The following is a 19,998-nucleotide window of genomic DNA, read 5'->3' as shown; positions in this document are numbered from 1 at the left end:
TTGCAGTAGAACCTTTTTCTTGTTTTATAGCTTAGTTTGTTATTTGTTCACATTTCCAATTTTGAGTTATAAAGATATATTCCTTGTCTATTTCAATAAGGGATATAGAGTGTAGAATAAATACTACTTTCTCGGTTAAAATTTAAGAAAATGATATCTAAGTAAAATACGGTGTAAATATTAATCACTAGAATAACTTGAAATGTATTTCATAAAATTTAATAAAATTCAATTTTGAACAAGGATTCCAATTAGTTAGAAACAAGTGAAGGAAAATAAGAAAGAAAAAGACTACGTTTAGAAGAAGATTAATAATAATAATCATACAGTGGGATGGATTATAGATCAAACCTAACGTGAAATGTATGACCGAGTATGTATTTTGGTGTTTATGTTCTAAATTCGAATCCCGTACATATATCATGTACCAATTGATTAATCGAAATCCTTTGCATTAAAAAGAAATGAAAATTACTAAAGAAGACCTACATGATCTAATAGAATTCAACATGATCTAATATATATAATTCAATTTGATATTAACCTCATGCAAATTGAATCAACCAAAAAGTATTATATAACCCTAATATTGAATACTTCCACATGAAAGTAATTGACAACAAAATCAAATACAAATTCAACCAAATAAAATTACTACGTAGTAATAAAGTTATCTTTAGAGATAATCAACTTTCTCACCAATTAATATGACTCGCACTGCACCAACCAATTTTGTCTTAATTTGGATCAAATAAAATTCTATTATCAAGATTAAACAAGGTTGGATCATAGATAACGCTAGCTAGTCATTATACATTTATAGATTAATACATTATGTCATGCAAATATTTCTTTTTCTTAAATGTTATGCAAAAATAATATTAGGGTGCAAGTTCTTTTTTTTTTTTTAATTTATTTTTTTATTTGAAAAAATAAGAAAAATTAAACATTAGAAAGCCCTTTTCACGAGGAAAATTCCTAACGTAAAATAAGCATTGTGCAAGTGATAAAGAACAAAATTTGTATAGCCAGCAAGCACAAGTATATAATACTAAGAGTTAGCACTAGGATTTGTACTAATAAGTGTCTTATTCATATAGTAATTCACGTTCACAACTACTTGAATTGAATTTGGTGTCTTTTACTTACCACTCATCAATCTCCAAGACCAAGACAAACAAACAAGAAAAATAAAAAGAGTGATCGACTTCCAAAAACACTACTCTACTACTAACACTACTAGTATAGTATACTACTACGAGTAGTACAACCCATAGTACTCATGACTAGTAATTTATAAGTAGTCACTGCAGCTTAGAAGATGGAATCAAAAATATAAGACAGATAGAAATTAAATTAATGGGGACAAACTTATTTTTACTATTTCAAGAAGAAGAGAGAGATACATACATATATATAAATACATTATTAATTATATATTTATTTACTTATAAATAACAAATTAATCAAGTTTTAAATAAAAAAGAAGAGCTCTTTTGCCAAGGTGATGAGCAAGCACATAATTTTGGGCCTTATTTTTAAAGGTAGAGTAGTGAATGGGAGACACGGAAACAGCTCGCACGTTCTCCTCATATCTCTTACATTTTCATTTGTTTATATTTTTATTTAATTACATATAAATAAATAAATAAATATATAATCACATAATTAATTTACAATTTACATACTCTTTCTTCTTGACAATATGTTGTCTCACCTCCCTAGGAATTTTAAATATATCTATCTATCTATCCCCCATTTTCTCTCTTGTGATTTTCCATAAATACTCACTTTCTTCATGCCCTAAAAACCCCCTCTTTCTCCCCCTTATTTGTCACTTCATTCTTCAATTCTTCCATTTCTACTCTTCTTCTTACTATATTATATTTTATATTCATAATATCCCACTTTTTATACATATAATTTAGCTCAATTTCTTAAAATTGAAGCTTGAGGGGATCTCCTAATTCATATTGGTTCAATTCTTGCTTGTGATCATCATGGTGGGTTTTTGATTTCTCTTCTTTTGGTTATTTATTCTTATTTTATTTATTTATTTTTTAATATTTGTGAATTACAATTTTGAATTTTTGATTACTTTCGAGTAAATACAACAATAACAAACACCCAATACTATTCTGCAACCTAACTAAAAGAATAATATGTATAATTAAGAATTTTTTTCATGCTTATCTTGAATTTTGCTTAGCTAGGTCCAAGTTCATAAGCTTGCTAATTTATTGTGGATTTAAGTTTTTTTTCTTCTTCTTCATGTTTTAGATAATTGAAATTCTGAATTTTGGTTAGCTTAGAATTCATAATTGCTAAACTAATAATAATGATTTTTTAAAATTTATTTTGGGTGAAATTAAATATATATGTGTTCATGTTTAGAATTATCCAAAATTCGATTAGCTAAAAAGTTGTTACATATGATGTATAATTAAGTGAATTATGTGAATTGACAAATAAAAATGTTTTAGGGTTATGGAAAGCCAGCATGGTTGGATGCACTATACACCCAAAACTTCTTTGTGAATTGCCCAGCTCATGAGACAGCAAAGAAGAATGAGAAGAACGTATTATGCTTAGATTGTTGCACTAGTCTTTGCCCTCATTGCTTAACCATGCATCGCTTTCATCGTCTCATTCAAATTCGTCGATATGTCTACCACGATGTCATTAGATTGGAAGATCTTGAGAAAGTTATCGACTGTTCTAATGTTCAGGTTCGTTTCTAACATAATTCTCTCGCCTTTTTATCCATAATTCTCATCATTTTTTTTAATAATTGAACTAACAAGCTTATAATTTCACTAGGCTTATACTATCAACAGCGCAAAAGTAATCTTTATCAAGAAAAGGCCTCAAAATAGGCAGTTCAAAGGAGCTGGAAATTATTGCACTTCATGTGATAGAAGTCTTCAAGAACCATATATTCATTGCTCTTTAGGGTGCAAGGTAAACAAATTAAATAATGCACATTTTTGGTTTTTATTATGATTAAATTTTAATTTTTCATTTGTATATTACTACTATATAGTACTCCGTAGTATTTATGTAGTCATACAATGCAAATATCACATATATAATTCTTTAACCATACAGTTTATCTCTTGCTTAGATCGATTACACTATGGGTTTTTGAAACTTGAACCTTGGTGCTTAATTAACTAGTTACTCCGTAGTTGTTACTATAAGTTGACATTCAATCAATTCGACCGAAAATTGAACTCTTAGTCTCAACTTCATATAAACACGATTTTTGAAATTTGCACTAATTTTTCTTTCTATAATGTCAATACTATTATTTAGCTCCTTCTTCAAAAAAGGATTGGACTCAATATACTGAAGTACTGAACATATGTGAAAACTGATTTATAGTGCCTTTTGTGGCTGAATTATGTGCAGAACATGACAAGCTCACTAAAATAAAAAAAATAAAATAATAAATAACAAATTTTAACTAGCAAAAGAATAATTCTGTACTTAGCTTGAATATTAATTCTAAAATAAAAAAGTTGCCATTAGAAGAGCTTTTTTTACACTATACACCAGGATGTACTACACACCGAAAAAAATGAGTATGGGCATGGGACATCTTGGATGTCTGAGAATCTTATTATAAAATTTCAGCTTTATAAGAGTATTTATATTGAATTCAAGCTCTTACGTACCAATTTTGTGACAAAGTGAGTGCTTAATTTTATGAAAAAGGGTTATAGGTTAAGAAAGATGAGAGTATATATAGTTCAAGAAACATTACTATATTTTGTAGGACTATACTAAACAAAAAACTGTGTACGTAATTAATGTTTGAATTATTATTGTTATTAGGTGGACTTTGTGTTGACGCATAATAGAGACGTCACACCCTACTTAAGGGTATGCAAAGTCTTACAATTGAGCCCGGACTTCTTATACCCTCAAGACATGGGAGATGATGAAATGACCAATGAAACGCCTAACTCCACCATCGTGGATTGCGACGAGCCAATGAGCTCGTACTGCGGCTCATCGGACTCCGAGAATATGAGCGTGGCATGCACGGAGACCGAGATTGTCCGGAAGAAGAGAAGTGGATTGTACGTGTGTGGAAGATCAATTAATAAGGTTTCCGACAAAGACATGGCCACAAGCATGAGTAGAAGAAAAGGAATTCCTCATAGGTCTCCTTTATGTTAAAATTCAAATAATAGTATAACTTAAAACAAAGGGGAAAAAAAATTTAAATAAATCCTCAATAATCTCTTCATTTTAAATTTATTTATAGGAGTATTATTTAGTTTAATTTGATTTCTTCATCCCCTACCCCTTTTCTTTTATAGATTTATTAAGCTTATTATTGAGATAAATTATTACATTTTGGACTAAACAAGTTCAAATTTGATTTAATTAGTGACAAATTAAACCCCCTCCCCTCTTAATATTTCAATTTAAACTTCTACCTCGTTCTAAGTTAATTAATCACTCGGTCGGGCGTTTTGTCTTAATGGCATCACGTGGTTCCCAATTCCAAGTAAATGGTTTTTGTACATTTTTCTATGGCATGGACCGGCCTTTTTTTTTTTTTTCCCATATAATATAATATATCATACAATAAGTTTATTATCAAAATTATTAATTCAGTTCATGCATTGGAAGCCTTTCATGCTGTTCTTCATGATTCTATCTCTATGAAAGTGACACTTCTTTCATCTGAAGACATTATTATGTAAGAGCATTCAATAAACTCACATACATTATATATATGTGCATTTAATGTTTATTGCTACTTTTTACTAGTAAGTCATGCATTTCACATGCATTATATACGTGCATGCATATTAGAGGCATATACAGTATTAGCTAGCTTAGCTACCATTCCAAGCAATATTCTCAATATCCATTAGATTTTGTTGGTTTAGATGAACTACTACGAGAGGGGGGTGAATTGGAGTAGGTTCCAATTAGGTCAATCTTTTGCGGAATATAAAAGCAAAACTTAAAAGGAACTTAAAGCACACAACAAGTTTTACGAGGAAACCTTCTAGTGCCCAACTAGAAGTAAAACCTCGACCCTTCTCGGGATTTGCACCCTAAAACTTCACTATAATAGGGCAATTCCTAGTTACAACCTATTAAACACGGACCTTTCTCACAAGTTCCTCCACGACAACTTGCTACACTCCCAAATTCCTACCCGGACACTTGCTACCTGATAGGACCCTATCCTACCCAACCTAAATCCCACACTCAGGTTCACTCATCACTCCCAGAGTGCCTACACTCTGCTTCACACTAGAAGCTTCTCATTATGCACTCACAGCTACACACGAATTATAGAGAATTCACACTCACCCCAAAAACCAATTATAACACAAAGACTCACTCTAATATGTAAATGGAAAGCTACACATAAAACCCAAAATCAAAATGATAAAGCTTAAACCTTTGGCAAACTTACTCTTAAGCATTTAGTGGTTTTCACGCTTAAACTCCCACTTTACTTCGAAGAACTTCTTCCTTATTTATAGAATTGAAGATGTCATCTTAGCAAAGTAGGGTTTTAATAAAATGATAAGTTAAAGATAAATCAGAATTTCAACCTTGTCATATTAAAACAGAAATCAAGTAAACTTAATTCCGGTTTAAAGAAAGCCTTTTCTTAGTTAAATCCGTTTTATAAAAGATAGAGTTTTACATGAAAAAGATAAAACCAAGTAAACCAGATTTTAAGAGATAAAATCAATTAAATTCTTTTCATAAACTCAAGATAATCTTTTATGAATTAATTAGTTTGCCAAGCTTTATCTGATTTCTAATAAGTTCCATACATATTAACCAATCATATATTTACATCAACCCTAAATAACAAACTTATCTTTAATACAACCTAAGTTTATGAAGTTCATCTTTTTGGTTGATATCTCGAGCCCTACATTGGTTCTTGATTCTTGAAGTCACGTTCCAGCATTACACTAGAACTCGTAGACCAAGTCATTACAACCTGCTGTCCTTCTTCTCCATCATTATACTGGAACTTGCTTCTGTTAGGAAGCTCTTTATATGTTTCTATTAGGGAACACCTTGTAGTTCCATCTAGTTTTGTTCAGAGAACTTCTTTCTGGAACTCTTCCTCTGATCTTACTTGTCATCCTTAGTCTTCTTAAGTTCCTCTGTTCCAGACCTCACTTCAACTCCCAGAGTTTACTTATTCTGCAAACATCAAAACACTAGAAAACTCTTATTAGATAGAAGTTTGCTCAATCATCAACATCATCATCAAAACCTCTTAAGGGTCTACAGATTTACATTTGCTAATTTTGCTAATAATTGGAATTTCTATTCTCCATTAATTCATGAAAGTTTGACTCTAGTTCCCACTTTGGAGTGATTTAAGAAGTTTGACCCGTTACTTTATTTTATCTCTTAAAATCTCATATTATTGCATTATATACCTTTCTTATCCCATAAAATATACACAATTTAGCTACATCACATGAAACAAAATATTTTCTTTTATTCAAACTCTCCTAAAACAATAGCTTATATAATAAATAGGTCGAACTTTTAAAAACGGAGATATTATTTAAAATATTTGATCATCTAATGATGGCGTGATTGATTTATTTTTCCCCATAATATTGATTATTAGAGTATTTAAAAAGAACGGTCTAAATATATGTATAACTGTTCTGGTTACATGTATTTTATATTGTATTAAGAGGTCGACTGTAGATATGTCTGTATTATTTGTATACCACATGATATAGACAACAACATACATAGTATAGTACGACTACCAATTCAATGAGTATTATTAATAAAATTCTTGGTTTAATAGAAACGAAAGTAAAGATGCTGTTGTTAATAGAAGAGTAAAGTTGGTAATTTAGATTAATAAAATCCATAAGCTTTGTCAGACTCCTGATACTGTGGCCCCCTACATATATTGCTATCTTGGAAGGAAGAGCCTCCCTTTGACTTGGACCGTTACGGACTAACACTTTGCTCGTACTCCGTTTGTTGAGGTGGAATTGTTGACCACTTATACTTCCTCCATTATTTTTCAATCGATAAGGATTACGGAGTAATTGTTAGATTTCATAAATTCCTTGAGTTGGAGTGTTTTTCAATGATTCTTAATGTATCTATAGTGTTACAGATATGAGTCGAATTCTCATTAGATAATTAATTTTGGTCCTTTATAATATTTAATTACTTGTTTTATTTTTTCAAGTAAAAAAATATTATTTTATAATGGAAGTGATGTTGGTTGAAAAATAAAAAAAATAAAAAAGTGAAAAAAGCAAAAAGTGAGTATAAGTGAGGAGGAGAGAGAATATAAAAAATACCTAAAGTTTTTAAAAAAGGGATTGGAAATAAATTTGGTATCTAAATTTGGCAAAATATAAAAGAGATGACAAATTAATTCAAAAATTAAAAAGGAATAATAAATTTAACTCAAATTCTCCAAAAGGCCGGTACATTAATTTATTATAAAACGGGTGAAAGTTATGTTAAAAGTACTTAAAGTTACCCTTTATACTGCAAAAATTATTATATTTCTATTAATACATTTTATCTTACAAAAAAACTTATAATGTATTAGATTAATCATATTAGTCTTTATAATATGTAATCACGTATCTATAAGAAATTACACATTAAAATAAAATTCAAACTATCGACAAATTAAAAGTTACCCTTTAAGTGGTTAAAGTTACCATAAAAATAGTTAAAGTTATGCTCAAACTGACCGCTTTACAATAAAAATTAATGTACACCCGTTGTACGCATAACTTATTCTAAATTTAAAAAATACAAAAACGAATTAAATTAGGATTTTTGAAAAGATAGCCGGAAAAAAAATAGATTTTTTGATCTAAATGTCGCCTGATAAGTTCATTGCTTTTACCAAATTGTCACATGTAAGTTTTTTTTACCAAATTATCATTATTTTTTTTACCAATCTAGTCAATTGGCCCAAAATACTAGTACTGAATATAATTTCTTAGGTTTGAGAGAAGGCCCTCACAAATACTACCGAGTATAAGCTCGACAAAGAGTGTTAGACTAACATGTTAGAGCACTAGCATCGTGAGATGAGTAAAAGCTGTCATACCAATTTCTCATACACTCTCGTAGTATTTCAGCTAAACCCAGCTATGTCATAACATTAACAAAGAATGCATCCATAAAAACAATAATAGTCCAATTAGTGAGAAAAGCCAAGGACATGGAAAGGGGAGGTTTCTATGTATTTGGCAGCGATGAGTTCTCAAGCAAGACATGATGCTATGCGGAGATCAATACGTGCAGGTTCAGCACCAACATAAGCCAGTTTCGGTTTCTTCAAAATCAAATCACAGGGGAACATTACATTTGATTTCTTCCACTTCCACAACATCAATAGAAGCCATAGCCATTTCAAGCCAGTAGGATATACGTTGTCAAATAGGCACAACTACAAAGCTATATATGTTGTATAGACTTGATGGCAAGGCCAATCAAGGGGTATATTCGCACAATTACAGCATCACGATCATCAAACTTGGAGTTTTAAATGATACGAGCATGGACCAAGGAGGATGCTAAATTGCCCCTTTGGTCACTCCCTTGTAATTGGGCATGACTCCAATCTTTTTTTTTTTAAATTCTTGAGCAATGATTATGTATAACCTACAAGGTGATGCATGGATATTTGATTAAAAGATCAACACAATTATCATTCAAGGAAAGGAACTCACTTCTCATCATGCATGCATAGAGAAACATTCAACCCACAAACAAATGGAAGTAGTCTCTAAGTGTCCAACATGATACGACACGCCAGGCAATCTTTGAGGCAAATGAGGGTGTTTAAGTAACATAGCCTATAGGGGCTTACTATACATAATAGCTGTATTTACTTACTAAGATCTGCTGGCAGAAAGGTGCACAGTAATGTTCCTCAAAGAAATCTTATCCCTTTCTTCAGTCTCACAGTAATGAAAGCCAAATGCTGAGTAGAGGGTTGGCATGAGCATGCTGCAAAGGTTTGCTAATTTTCCTTACTTGGCAAGCTGTTGTGCTCATAAACCACGGTTGGAAAAGAGAAGACACACATACAATATCCCTTGGCACTGGTATAGTTCTAACACTGGGATAACTATCACCAATGTATTGCTGAAAAAAAAAAAAAAAAAAAAAAAAACTGTCACTAACCCCCAACTACAAACGAGGAAAATTTGCAACAATAAGAACCAAGATGTCAACCATTTTACGGGCAAGAAAAAGGGCATGAAGGGAAAGACGCCGTTAGAAGCAAAACAAAAATTCAACATATACGAAGCAATATACTTCCTATAATAATTTTTCTTTTTTTTTCAATTAACAAGTAAAACCACAATTTATTACATAATAAGTTCCACTCATTTGCCAATGTAGCTCGACTTACAGGGGTGAAGTTTCCAGAAGGAATAACAGTTAAAAAGTGATCAAAACGTTTATCATCGTAACATCTACCATAGGGACCTGATTCAATTCATAAGACCAGCAGAAGAAAGATGAGTACTTTTCCTATAATTAAGTATGCCCCAAATAGTAAAACAAAACAAAAGAATTCTCAGGACAACGAGCTGAAACGGTTACCTCTGAGCTTCGCAAGTCTACCACTCGTTAAACCACGACATCCTCTATTAAACCAACATGAGAAGAAAAGTCAGTCTAGAAGAAGAAAAAAAAACATAAAACAGGGCATAAAAATTTAAGCATGAAATATTTTCCCACATAATTCGGTCATAAATTCCTAATTTAATAACATATTAAGGAATGTATATAATGCTTAATAATGAAGTAATGAACACCAGAAGGAAGATAAAAAATACATACGGGAAATGATTATACAAGTTTAAGTCCTCACTGCGTATGCGAATCTCAGCCTTTTGCAACAGCTTACAAATATCAGCAACAGCAACTACAACAGGCACCTTATTACAAATAGGTAAACAGAAAATCTCAGTTAGCCATATATATGTTTCAATCATATACTTGGTATTAGCTAATTGATGGGATAATAGTAGTCGGCAGTAAAATACATTTTTCTGCATTGAGCTACAGTATAAGCTCAAAGCATCACCAGCCTTGTCAAATACATCAAGTATTTGTTGCGCATCCATAAGCATGTTTTTATACTCATCATCTTCCTCAAGGCCACTGTAATATTCAGAATATGGATATGAATTGATCTCACAAGCTAAGTATTGGCGTATTGTCAATCCTACAAAAAGAAAAGTAAAAAAAAGTCTCATCAAGTTTATTTATTAAGGCTATTTACAGAATGTGCAACAAGGTGATGCGATGAACAGAATACCTGTGTTAAACGGAGCCATGACCTGCTCCCGGGCAACTAGAAGCAGAACCGCAAATTGGTTCAAGCCTTCATACTTGACAAAGGTCCACGCAACCTCATTGATCGAATCCGTGTATTGAGCAAGCAACCGTGCACAGTCCAATATAGGTTTCTATATCAAATTTGGTAGACAGGAAATATAAGATTATAAGTAATGCAATTGTATCAAGAAAGTTGATACAAAAACCCTTGAAACCAAATTACAATCATATTGACTCATCAACCAAACTCGCGAAATACTGTTGGAGTCACTATTGACTCATCAAGCTCAATTCTTGATTTACAAGTGCTTAAGATGGATGGGAGAAGTCAATTCAAAATACTATAACAATAAACCACTAGAGTTGACTCATAAGAATAATAAAAAGACCGTTTTCCACTGGCATAGTAATATAACAAGTTTGATGAGGGACTCGCCTAGGGACCAAGTGTACAAATGCTCCAGGTAACTACAACCCGCTGGCCGTTTTTTGAGTAGCTTCACAAAACGACCCGCGCTGTCACTCACAAGCACCCTTTCCAGTTTTTCACTATACTTTTTTCCATCTCTTGTATATCTTTTATTGTAATTTTCTTTTTCAAACAACAGGGAAGAGTTGAACACCCTTTTATACTTGTTTAGAAACTAAAAGTTGCCCTACCAAAATACATAAATATATATAATAAATAAAAAAACCCCAGTTCCTTAAGCTAAATAGTACGTAGAATATAAAGGTGCATAATTGTATCGTAGCAGTAGAGTTACCCTTGCACTTTTATCTGTTTATTATGCTCGATCCAATCTTTTATTGTAATTTTAATTAGTTACAAAGGTTTGTTATAAAAGGATTCATCCTTTCGCTCTCAAATCATCTTTGTCTTGTTACTTATATTTATGGAGTTTTTTTTTGCTAAAATAAGCTTAAGAAGTGCATTTGTATGATCTACTCCCTCTCTTGTATATCTTTTAACATGAATTGGAGGAGTGGGTTTAATTTTTTTACCTTGCCTTCCCGTCCAAATGGCGAAGGCCGAGTGGCAAGTGTTCAATGAAAAGTTTGGATCTGTTGCAACTGATGATGATCTGGAAGGACTTGTGAAGCTATATCACGAGTATCCAGATGAAGTAGTGGAATTAGTGCCGGAATTGTATGCAATGTATCAAGTAGCCCCTAGTCAGCCACTTATTCACGCAGTTGCTATCAAGTGGTCGAACACTAGGCATCTTGTGCCTGGCTGTCATGACACCCTTGAACTTGTACTTGATGGTTTGAGGTAGCAATTTCCTGCTTCCAGTCTACTCATGGCTTCAGTTTTTTTGACCCTTTTTCTCTTCCTGTGGTAGGTCTGGATACTCTTGGCAACATCTTCACTCTTGGTCTGCAGGCGACTCTATCTTCAAACTGATTATATTACTTTGCCAGTGGGAAGTGGTAGGTTGTTTCTCTTCCTATCCATTGTGTGGTACTCCTTCCTCGTCTACTTTTCATTGCCTTGTTGCATATTGATTAAGCAGAGTCAAAAGTTAAGAGCAAACAAATGGCAATTGTGAGCATTTGTTTTGCTGTATATTGGCTTGCAATTTCATATGATATTGTTTTGTTCGTGTCTTCTGATGTAGAAACACCGTCTTGATGCTGCTCGACGGTTTGCTTGCAACACTCATTCGGTCAACGACATTGCTTGGACCTTTCTTCAGACTGGAAAATTGATGCAACTGGCAGCGTTGCTTTTGGTTTCTCAAAAGGAGGTTATGGTTCCATTTGAAACAGGTAACTTGAGGTTTTTTGATACTCATCTTAAAGATTCAAAAATATACATTGGAATATTTCTCAAAATCTCTCTAGAGCTTCTTGTAGATCCAATAAGCATTATGAACACTAGTTTATAGCTGTTTCTCGATCGGTTGGATCAAAACCAAAAAGACAAGTCAAAGCTTACTTCGTGTGTTTATCTCACACCCCTTAAAGGTGTGGGCGTCAATGTATAAGTACAAGCCTTCTTCGTGCTCCACATGGGAAACAAGATAACATAAGAGTCTACTCAAGACACTCAAACTGGATCCCAAATCAAAGAGCAATGCATCACCTTGAGTGTTAGGAACTTGCCTAAAACAAACTCTATTAAACTACTACAACAACAGCCTTATTCAGTTATTCTAAAGAGATGGGGTCAGCTGCATGAACTGAGTGAACTATCAAAAAAAAAAAAAAAAATACAAAATATAACCCACCTCATAAGGGTATATTGCTTTGACATTATTAGCCAAAGAAAGAAATCTAAAGATAAGTGCAGTAGTGCACATGCCATCTCAAGTAGGCTGTTGACTTACAATAATCTTTCTTGTGTAAATTAGGGATGACAATACGACAACGCCTTGAAATTTTCATTGATACATTAAGTTCCGAGGCTGATCAAGACTATCAACGGGTTCTGTACAAGTCTATGCTTAAGGATCTGCGAGCTTGTTACAGGTTTGGTGTCTTTGTAACTGTGCTCCTTTCTTTTAGGTTATGATATGTTTTCTCCATGTCTGGGTTCTTTTTTGTAATGTGAGCATTCTGCTTTGTTCTTCAAGTGTGAATTTATTGTTCTCTTCAACTTATTATAAAAACTTGTTGCTTATTCCTGTCGAAAAATTACATATTTGAAAAGTACATATTGAGACGATGATCCCAATTAATAATGTATTTTCTTATACATTAATCTAAAAAGAAGGTCAGAATTAAGTCAAACAAGTAGAGACTTTTCATTGTCCATCTTAATCCAAATACAAGTAGGACCAAATGTGCTGCTTTTCTCTACCTTGTTCGATTTGTTCAAATGCATGGCCTGCAATGTCTGACTTAGATACATATCCCAAATAATAGGTGTTTGGCATATCTACTTTCTGATTGTTTGAATGGTTCTTATATGCAAGCTATGGTTTGTCAGATCCACCATTAAAAAACTTCCTAGCGTATGTTACTTTTGGCGTGCAGCACATGAGAGATTTCGTTTCCCTCGATCTCAAAAGCCACTCAGGGTCCCCTGTATCCATCGCTTCATTACATGTATGAACCTAGAGCATGATAACACATAGGATTAGGTTGTTTGATGTGATGAGCCAGATGGCTGAAGGTTTTTGCGCTCAACTGTCATTAGCAACTGTTTCTGAACAATAAATTTTGAGGTTTTAGCTTACCGTTGATGTTTTAGTTGTGAGGGTCACTGACTTTTCTTGATTTATCAAATGAGCCTTTTGAAATTGTTCTAAACCAACAATTATGGACCTTTTTAACAAGATTATGGAGGGCTTGTTTGCATCATATGCAGAACTGTATCATGTTTGATCAAACAATGGATTGCACAAAATGCTATGGAGTACTATTTATGATCTAGTTTTTGGAAAAAGTTGTCTATAATCTAGTTTTTGAAGATAAAAAAAATTGTCAGTAGTATATGATTTTAGTTTTGACAGGGATTTGCTCTCAAAAATTACCTTGTTTTCTTTTGCCTGGTCATAATGAATAGCTCATGTGTTTTCAGCGCCATTGGGATCCTATTCTTGCTAGGATAAAATCAGGAGAAGGGCTAAGACTTGCTTCTGTCCCTCTGCCGCGTTTGTTTAGCACAACAGCTTGTCAGATTGATCAAACTTGTGCTGGTTCAAGCTATCCACTGAAGCGTTTGGCTCATGTTGTCATGAAACTCAAGAAAGGAATTTGATTTATGTGATTAGTCCTCAACTCATTATCTACTTTAAAGCCATGAGGACCCTGTCTTTTTAAGTTATTCATCTTATTTAAAACTATGTGGTCTTGAATTACAAACGTTGTCCAACCATCCTTCTGACAAGAGAAGAAAAACAAGGATACGTAGGCCTTGGACATTATCCTTAATCGTCAATGTTCAATGGAAAGCTTGGGTACATGCGACTCATGGGTAGATTAAGGAAGAAATGGAGCATCAAAGGGGAACTCTCTCTCACCGATATTGGATGCAAATACTTTATTGCTCGATTCATGAATTTTACAAACTATCAATTTGTGCTCATTCAGGTGCCGTGGATTATTGATGATAATTATCTAACTATAAGAAAGTGGGTTCCAAATTTGTTCCTGATGAACCTCTCAGTGGAGTACTATGACCTTGATATATCTTGTGTCTTGAATAAAATGGCTCGAAGATAGCCAAAGTCTCACACGCGGACAAGACTATGGCTTAATAAGGTAAACGAGCCACTGTTTTACGTAACACCCTACATACATGTGTTAATCAACTATGCAGCAATAAGGGCGTGAACAATTGAAATATAACTACACTAAGCTTGATAATAAAGAATACTGGATGAGATATATAATTACTTGATAATACGTACATTGCTTACCGTTTCTGTCATTGATGCACGTTCTATAAAATTTTATACTATTTTGGACATTCATTCTCCTCAAACACAGAGGATTATTAAACTCAAAATCACAACATACACCTTGCAAACATAAGAAATCTAGTAAATTTTTAAACGTTATTAAAAAAATCTTTTATCCGAATGTATGCATATATCATGCACTGAGAGATCGATAAAATTATTTAACATTAGGTGTTCGTCCTTGATTACTCTCTGAAGTAGCCATGAAATGAGTAAACCACATGGAAGATGCCTTACGATAACGTCTATGCCTATCAAGATAGTCGACATAGTTTAGGCCATAGCGAGTTTGATATCCTCCGGCATCAATTTCCATATTATCTGCCAATGACCATACAAAGTATCCCCTCACATTTGTAGCCTCTAACTTCCCATCCTTATTTCTTATGTCCCTGCATTCACGTCAATCCAATTTTGTGTTATCAATCGCAAAATGCAAAACCAATAATGAAAGGAGCGAGGAAAATATGTGAGTGTAGTATCATACGCTAAAGCTTCACGAAGATTGAAAAGATGGTCACTAATATCTTTGATTCGATACCCATCAAGCAGTGCATCTTTGATTTCATCTAGCGATGCATCTTTGGATTCGTCGTTGTCTATTACATTTTTTGCTAAATCCTTAATGGATCCTGTGATTGCGGGCGTTGCAGGAACACCTGAATTGAATTACATAACTTATTAATTAGATCATGAATATGTATGGCAATAAAGTATCAATGTATAATTGATAACATAAAGATAATGGCTTACTAATTGGTGTAAAATGTACGTAAATGTATCTGATATGGGGTATAGTAGTCTTAAAGATTTTAATTTTGCAATTAATACGTATGATAAGGAAAATTGATAAATTATATGTACAACTCTATGCTTAAAAATGGACAAAAGATTTAGAATTTTAAAATACCGATAACAAAAACTATTTGACACGAAATATTGTCATTAATTCACACATGAAGAAAAAGATTACTGTAATTAAATTTTCAAATAGGATCACCAGTTGATCAAGTTTTATGCCAAATCATAAGTTATGTCCGTAAATGAGACTTATCAATTTTTATTTTATTTTTTTTTATTTTATTTTTGTTTTATATATTCTTACATAATACAAAGTAGTAATTAATAACTCACCATTTTCAGTAACATATACTTCAGGGTTGTTGTATGTGTGCTTAACATAAAGCAACAAGTCTCTCAATCCTGTAGGAACCACATAGATATCGGAACTTTGTGGAGCTGGACTTCCAATATACTTTCCTTCCTTATTTTGCACTGGAGAATTGAATGAGTGAAATGATGCCAAAATATTAAACAGTTATAAGTTCGTTGATATTGAAATAGAAAGAATCTCACCTTCTTGCTCTATGAACTCTATACGACATTGTCCGTAAGTGGTGTCAATAGTTGATATGTGAGAGGGTGTGACATATCTTGAAGTATAGTAATTGAGGCCTATGAAATCATATGAGCCTTGCACCATTGCCTTTTCCAAAGGGGTAAACTTGGGAAGCCCCCCGATTACAAGTTCTTGCATTATTTCGGGGTATTCACCATTGACTAGCGGATCCATGTACCTACAAATTAGAAACAAATAAAAATATAGTCAAATTCACACGCTGCGCTATAAAAAAAAAAAGGAGAGATTACATGATATAAGCAGTGCGTACGATTTGTGCTATCTACTTACCAACCCAACATCATGTCTAATGATGCCTTTTGAGCCTTTATATGGAGTCCGTTTTTCTTATCATAAGGCTCAAACCATAACGATGATAATGAAATGCCAATCTTTCCACCTTGAGCTTCCTAAAAAGAAAAGAAAAAAAGGACAAAAATGATTCGAATCTCTGATCACTGCTCCAAACCCTTTCCTCAAGGTTCATGATTGATTGTTAGCATAGGATCGATACATTTATTTGTTGTGTATGATTCGAAAAAATGTGTTTGATCGATCACCTGATATTTCTCTCGATAATGTTGGACAGCAGCAGCATGAGATAGGATGATGTTGTGGGTAGCAACATATGGACTAGGATCAATTTGATTGTCTGCTGGCAACCCTGATTGGTATCCGAATGAACCAAAATTATAAGGTTCATTTATAGTTATCCAATTTTTAACTCGATCACCAAAGTTCTTGAAGCATACATCCGCGTAGTATTTGAAGTCCTCTCTACATTCAACCAAAAAAACCGATCATATAACCTCAATGATGCATGTGTATGTGAAGCTACAACTCAAACCTCACTTACAATACTCCCTCTTACTTCAATTCTTAGTATTATATTGACAACATTGTGTGTGTATCAGTTTATATATAAGGGACTAAGGGAGTACTTATATATACCCCAAATTTGGTTAATTGACTAAGGTCAGTAAAAATAAGTCAAATATTTTTAAACCAGGAAATGTATATAATGATTATAATCTATGAAAAAGATAATAAGGAATAATCAAGTCAAGGTCAATCCTTGATTTGATCACTGATGATAATACTCTCCTTGATTCTAGTAATTTACATGTAAATAATATTCTCAATTATCTTCCCTTAATTCTCTCCTTAATGTTAGGCTGTATATCTTCTATTGCTTTTATTGTAACCGTATTTTTTAGGGTTGTAATTGTATATAAGTTTGGTTTGTCTATAATGAAAATACAACAATTCTTCTCCAATCCTCTATATGGTATCACACTTTTTAAGATATAAACTGTATCGATGAAATAATAAAAAGAAAAGAGAAAAAAAAAAAAAAAAACTTACATGACATCTGTACTCAAAAAACCGCTATACTTGTTTTGTACACTCTGGGGAAGGTCGAAGTGGAACATCGTTACAAAAGGGGTGATTCCTTGTAGATGATAATTCAAGTGCATATAGTAGATCGATCGAGAAATTTTGATTAGATATATATAATAACTCAAATTGAAGTTAAGTTAATCGATTTTGATTACCATAAAGCAAGAGCAAATCAGTAAATTACCGTTATCAATAAGTTCATCGATCAAATTATTGTAAAATTCAATGCCATGTTGATTCACGTAACTATTGTCGACACCCGCATCTGAGTGATTACACATGGAAAAGATGAAAGAGAAACGAATTATATTTATTCTTTAATTTTTCAAATCTTTTTAATAAATAGATTTATTTTAACATATATAATGGTGGAGTACTTTATTGTAAACATATATATATTTCTTTCAAAATAAAATTAAAAAAAAAAAAAAAAATTACTCCGTAGTAGCTGCCTTAAATTAATTTAGCATGCAAAAATATGAAATATGGATATTATCGCGATGACTTACAAGGCAATACTCTGGACCATGAAATGGAAAACCTATAAGCAGTCATGCCCATGTCCTTCAACAGCTTCACGTCATCCTGTCAATAGAAAAAATTAAGTTGAATAAATAAGATGATCTAAAATTCCATTATGAAGCATCAATACGAGGTGCATATTTGTTGTAACACCACTAATACTAGCTAACGACCAATTTAATAATTAAAGTGATCAATGATACGAAGGAAGATCGAATGATCAAATTAACATACTACTCTGTAGTACATATTTGTTGTAGCACCACTAATTTAATACTAGCTAATTTAACGACCAATTATTCAATCTTGAAGTAGTAGTTATTCAATTTCGAAGTTGTAAACATATTAATTTAGATCGATCCATCATATCAGACTAGATCAAGTAGTAAATTTGTGTACCTTATAGAGGCTGTATGAATCAATAGCCATTTGATTCCCGCCACTTGAAATCATGGAATCCCAGGTGCTTGGTGCTCGCCCACCTTCTTTTCCATTTCCTTCCGTCTGTATTTGTCACAATTTGTTAATATTTTCATAACTTTTTATTAATATATTAAATTATTTATTATAATATCCTACTCATCATAACCTGCATATATATACTTCGTATGAAATCTGACTATTAATTTTTGATTAAAATGTATTGCTTATAAGTTACATTAAATATACTACGTATATGTATTAGATACTAATATAATAGCAACTCAGAGAGAAACCTGAAAGGCAGAAGTAGAGGCACCAAAAATGAAACCAGGAGGAAAATCAGATCTTGTAACATGAGTTGGTATAGAGATGGTGGCAGGCTCAAGGCCGGGAGCCAACACCACCGACATAGTGCTACCGTCCACAGATGGTGGTTGTGGCACCATTTCTGGCACCTGTTGTGATGGCGTCGCCACCATATTATCAGTAGATGGTGTGGTTAATGAGGCGGTTGATGATACCCTTCCATTCTTAAGAGCATTATTGCAAAAGGAGCTGGAGGGCTTCTTTCTTAGGAAGATTGAGCTCTTTGTAAGCCCTTGAAAATCATGGGTGTGCATAGAGAGTTGTTTACACTCTAGATGCACTGCCATTCCACAAGAAAGTGCCATTATTGCTAATCAATTAAGCAAATATTGTATAAATATAACTAGATGAGAATTAGAGGTTTATTATTTTTGATGGCATAAAACTCTTCCTTGTTGTAATTCTTATTTATAGTAGTGTTAGTTGTAAGGGACTAAGGGAATCTACATACATAAATGACCCAAATTATATGAGTTTGTTGGGGCAGTTAATTAATCACTCATTATAAAATTCGATCATCTCATTCTATTTTTCAAATGCAATTAAATACTCGTACTACAATAATACATTTGAATAAGTTATGCACCATGATGTGGTGGATCATGAGCGTGAAGTTCGCTTCCTTCTCACTTTGATTTAGAAATTAGAACTGATCATGCCTCGTGATACTCGTGCACTAGTGCCTGGATCGGAATAGATATGATTAGCTTGCTAAACGAATAATTAAAATGGGAATCTTCGATTCATCAAATTATATTATATTGTTAATTATGCACTGCTCAATACGGAGTACTGCTAAACTGTGTCGAGCGATCGAGAGGAAAGGCAAAATGCGAAGCAAAGTAAAATAACGATTCAAATAGTGTTTGAAAATGAAATCAGCCTAATAATGTGATCAAAAAATTGGTTTCATCTTTCATGTCTTTACATTGCCATAGAGGAGATGTAATGCACATACATGTAAAAATAGTAATGCTGATGAAAATACATAGAAATCTACCAAGAAGGAAAAGTTTTACAATAAAATTTAAACGATAACGGTGGAGGGCGGTGTTAATGACATCTCTAGAGTCTACTTGGGTAGTTTAAATCATCCATTTTGCCTTTAAACCGTCGATTTAG

The 19,998-nt window shown here is 32.9% G+C and overlaps 2 protein-coding genes across 2 annotated transcripts; one reads left to right on the top strand and one right to left on the bottom strand.

The window, feature by feature from the left end:
- Positions 1-1,695: 1,695 nt before the first annotated feature.
- On the top strand, positions 1,696-4,664 carry LOC110707658. The gene is made up of 4 exons (XM_021885679.1): positions 1,696-2,003; positions 2,484-2,729; positions 2,821-2,961; positions 3,838-4,664. Exons 1-4 carry the CDS (start codon positions 2,001-2,003, stop codon positions 4,183-4,185), a joined length of 738 nt encoding a protein of 245 aa, XP_021741371.1. The 5' UTR covers positions 1,696-2,000; the 3' UTR covers positions 4,186-4,664.
- A 9,999-nt stretch (positions 4,665-14,663) lies between these two features.
- LOC110708063 (beta-glucosidase 24-like) lies at positions 14,664-19,311 on the bottom strand. Its single transcript, XM_021886163.1, has 11 exons — positions 18,804-19,311; positions 18,487-18,591; positions 18,075-18,150; positions 17,750-17,830; positions 17,530-17,617; positions 16,725-16,941; positions 16,456-16,574; positions 16,122-16,342; positions 15,900-16,040; positions 15,253-15,424; positions 14,664-15,157 (listed from the first exon to the last, which is right to left on the bottom strand). Exons 1-11 carry the CDS (start codon positions 19,179-19,181, stop codon positions 14,923-14,925), a joined length of 1,833 nt encoding a protein of 610 aa, XP_021741855.1. The 5' UTR covers positions 19,182-19,311; the 3' UTR covers positions 14,664-14,922.
- Between the last annotated feature and the right edge of the window lie 687 nt (positions 19,312-19,998).

This window comes from Chenopodium quinoa, unplaced genomic scaffold (assembly GCF_001683475.1).
Source record: "Chenopodium quinoa cultivar QQ74 unplaced genomic scaffold, ASM168347v1, whole genome shotgun sequence".
Classification (NCBI taxonomy): domain Eukaryota; kingdom Viridiplantae; phylum Streptophyta; class Magnoliopsida; order Caryophyllales; family Amaranthaceae; genus Chenopodium; species Chenopodium quinoa.
The sequence above is the reverse complement of the archived record's forward strand: the minus strand, read 5'-3'. Positions and strand labels throughout refer to the sequence as shown.

What these genes read in the sequence shown, in the direction of transcription:
- LOC110707658 (XM_021885679.1), top strand. An exon ending in TCGACTGTTCTAATGTTCAG is followed by an intron (nt 2,730 to 2,820) that starts GTTCGTTTCTAA and finishes TAATTTCACTAG; the next exon opens with GCTTATACTATCAACAGCGC. An exon ending in ATTGCTCTTTAGGGTGCAAG is followed by an intron (nt 2,962 to 3,837) that starts GTAAACAAATTA and finishes TATTGTTATTAG; the next exon opens with GTGGACTTTGTGTTGACGCA.
- LOC110708063 (XM_021886163.1), bottom strand. Translation starts at nt 19,181, where the DNA reads ATGGCACTTTCTTGTGGAATGGCAGTGCATCTAGAGTGTAAACAACTC. An exon ending in AGAGTTCATAGAGCAAGAAG is followed by an intron (nt 16,041 to 16,121) that starts GTGAGATTCTTT and finishes TCAATTCTCCAG; the next exon opens with TGCAAAATAAGGAAGGAAAG. An exon ending in AGTATATGTTACTGAAAATG is followed by an intron (nt 15,425 to 15,899) that starts GTGAGTTATTAA and finishes AATTCAATTCAG; the next exon opens with GTGTTCCTGCAACGCCCGCA.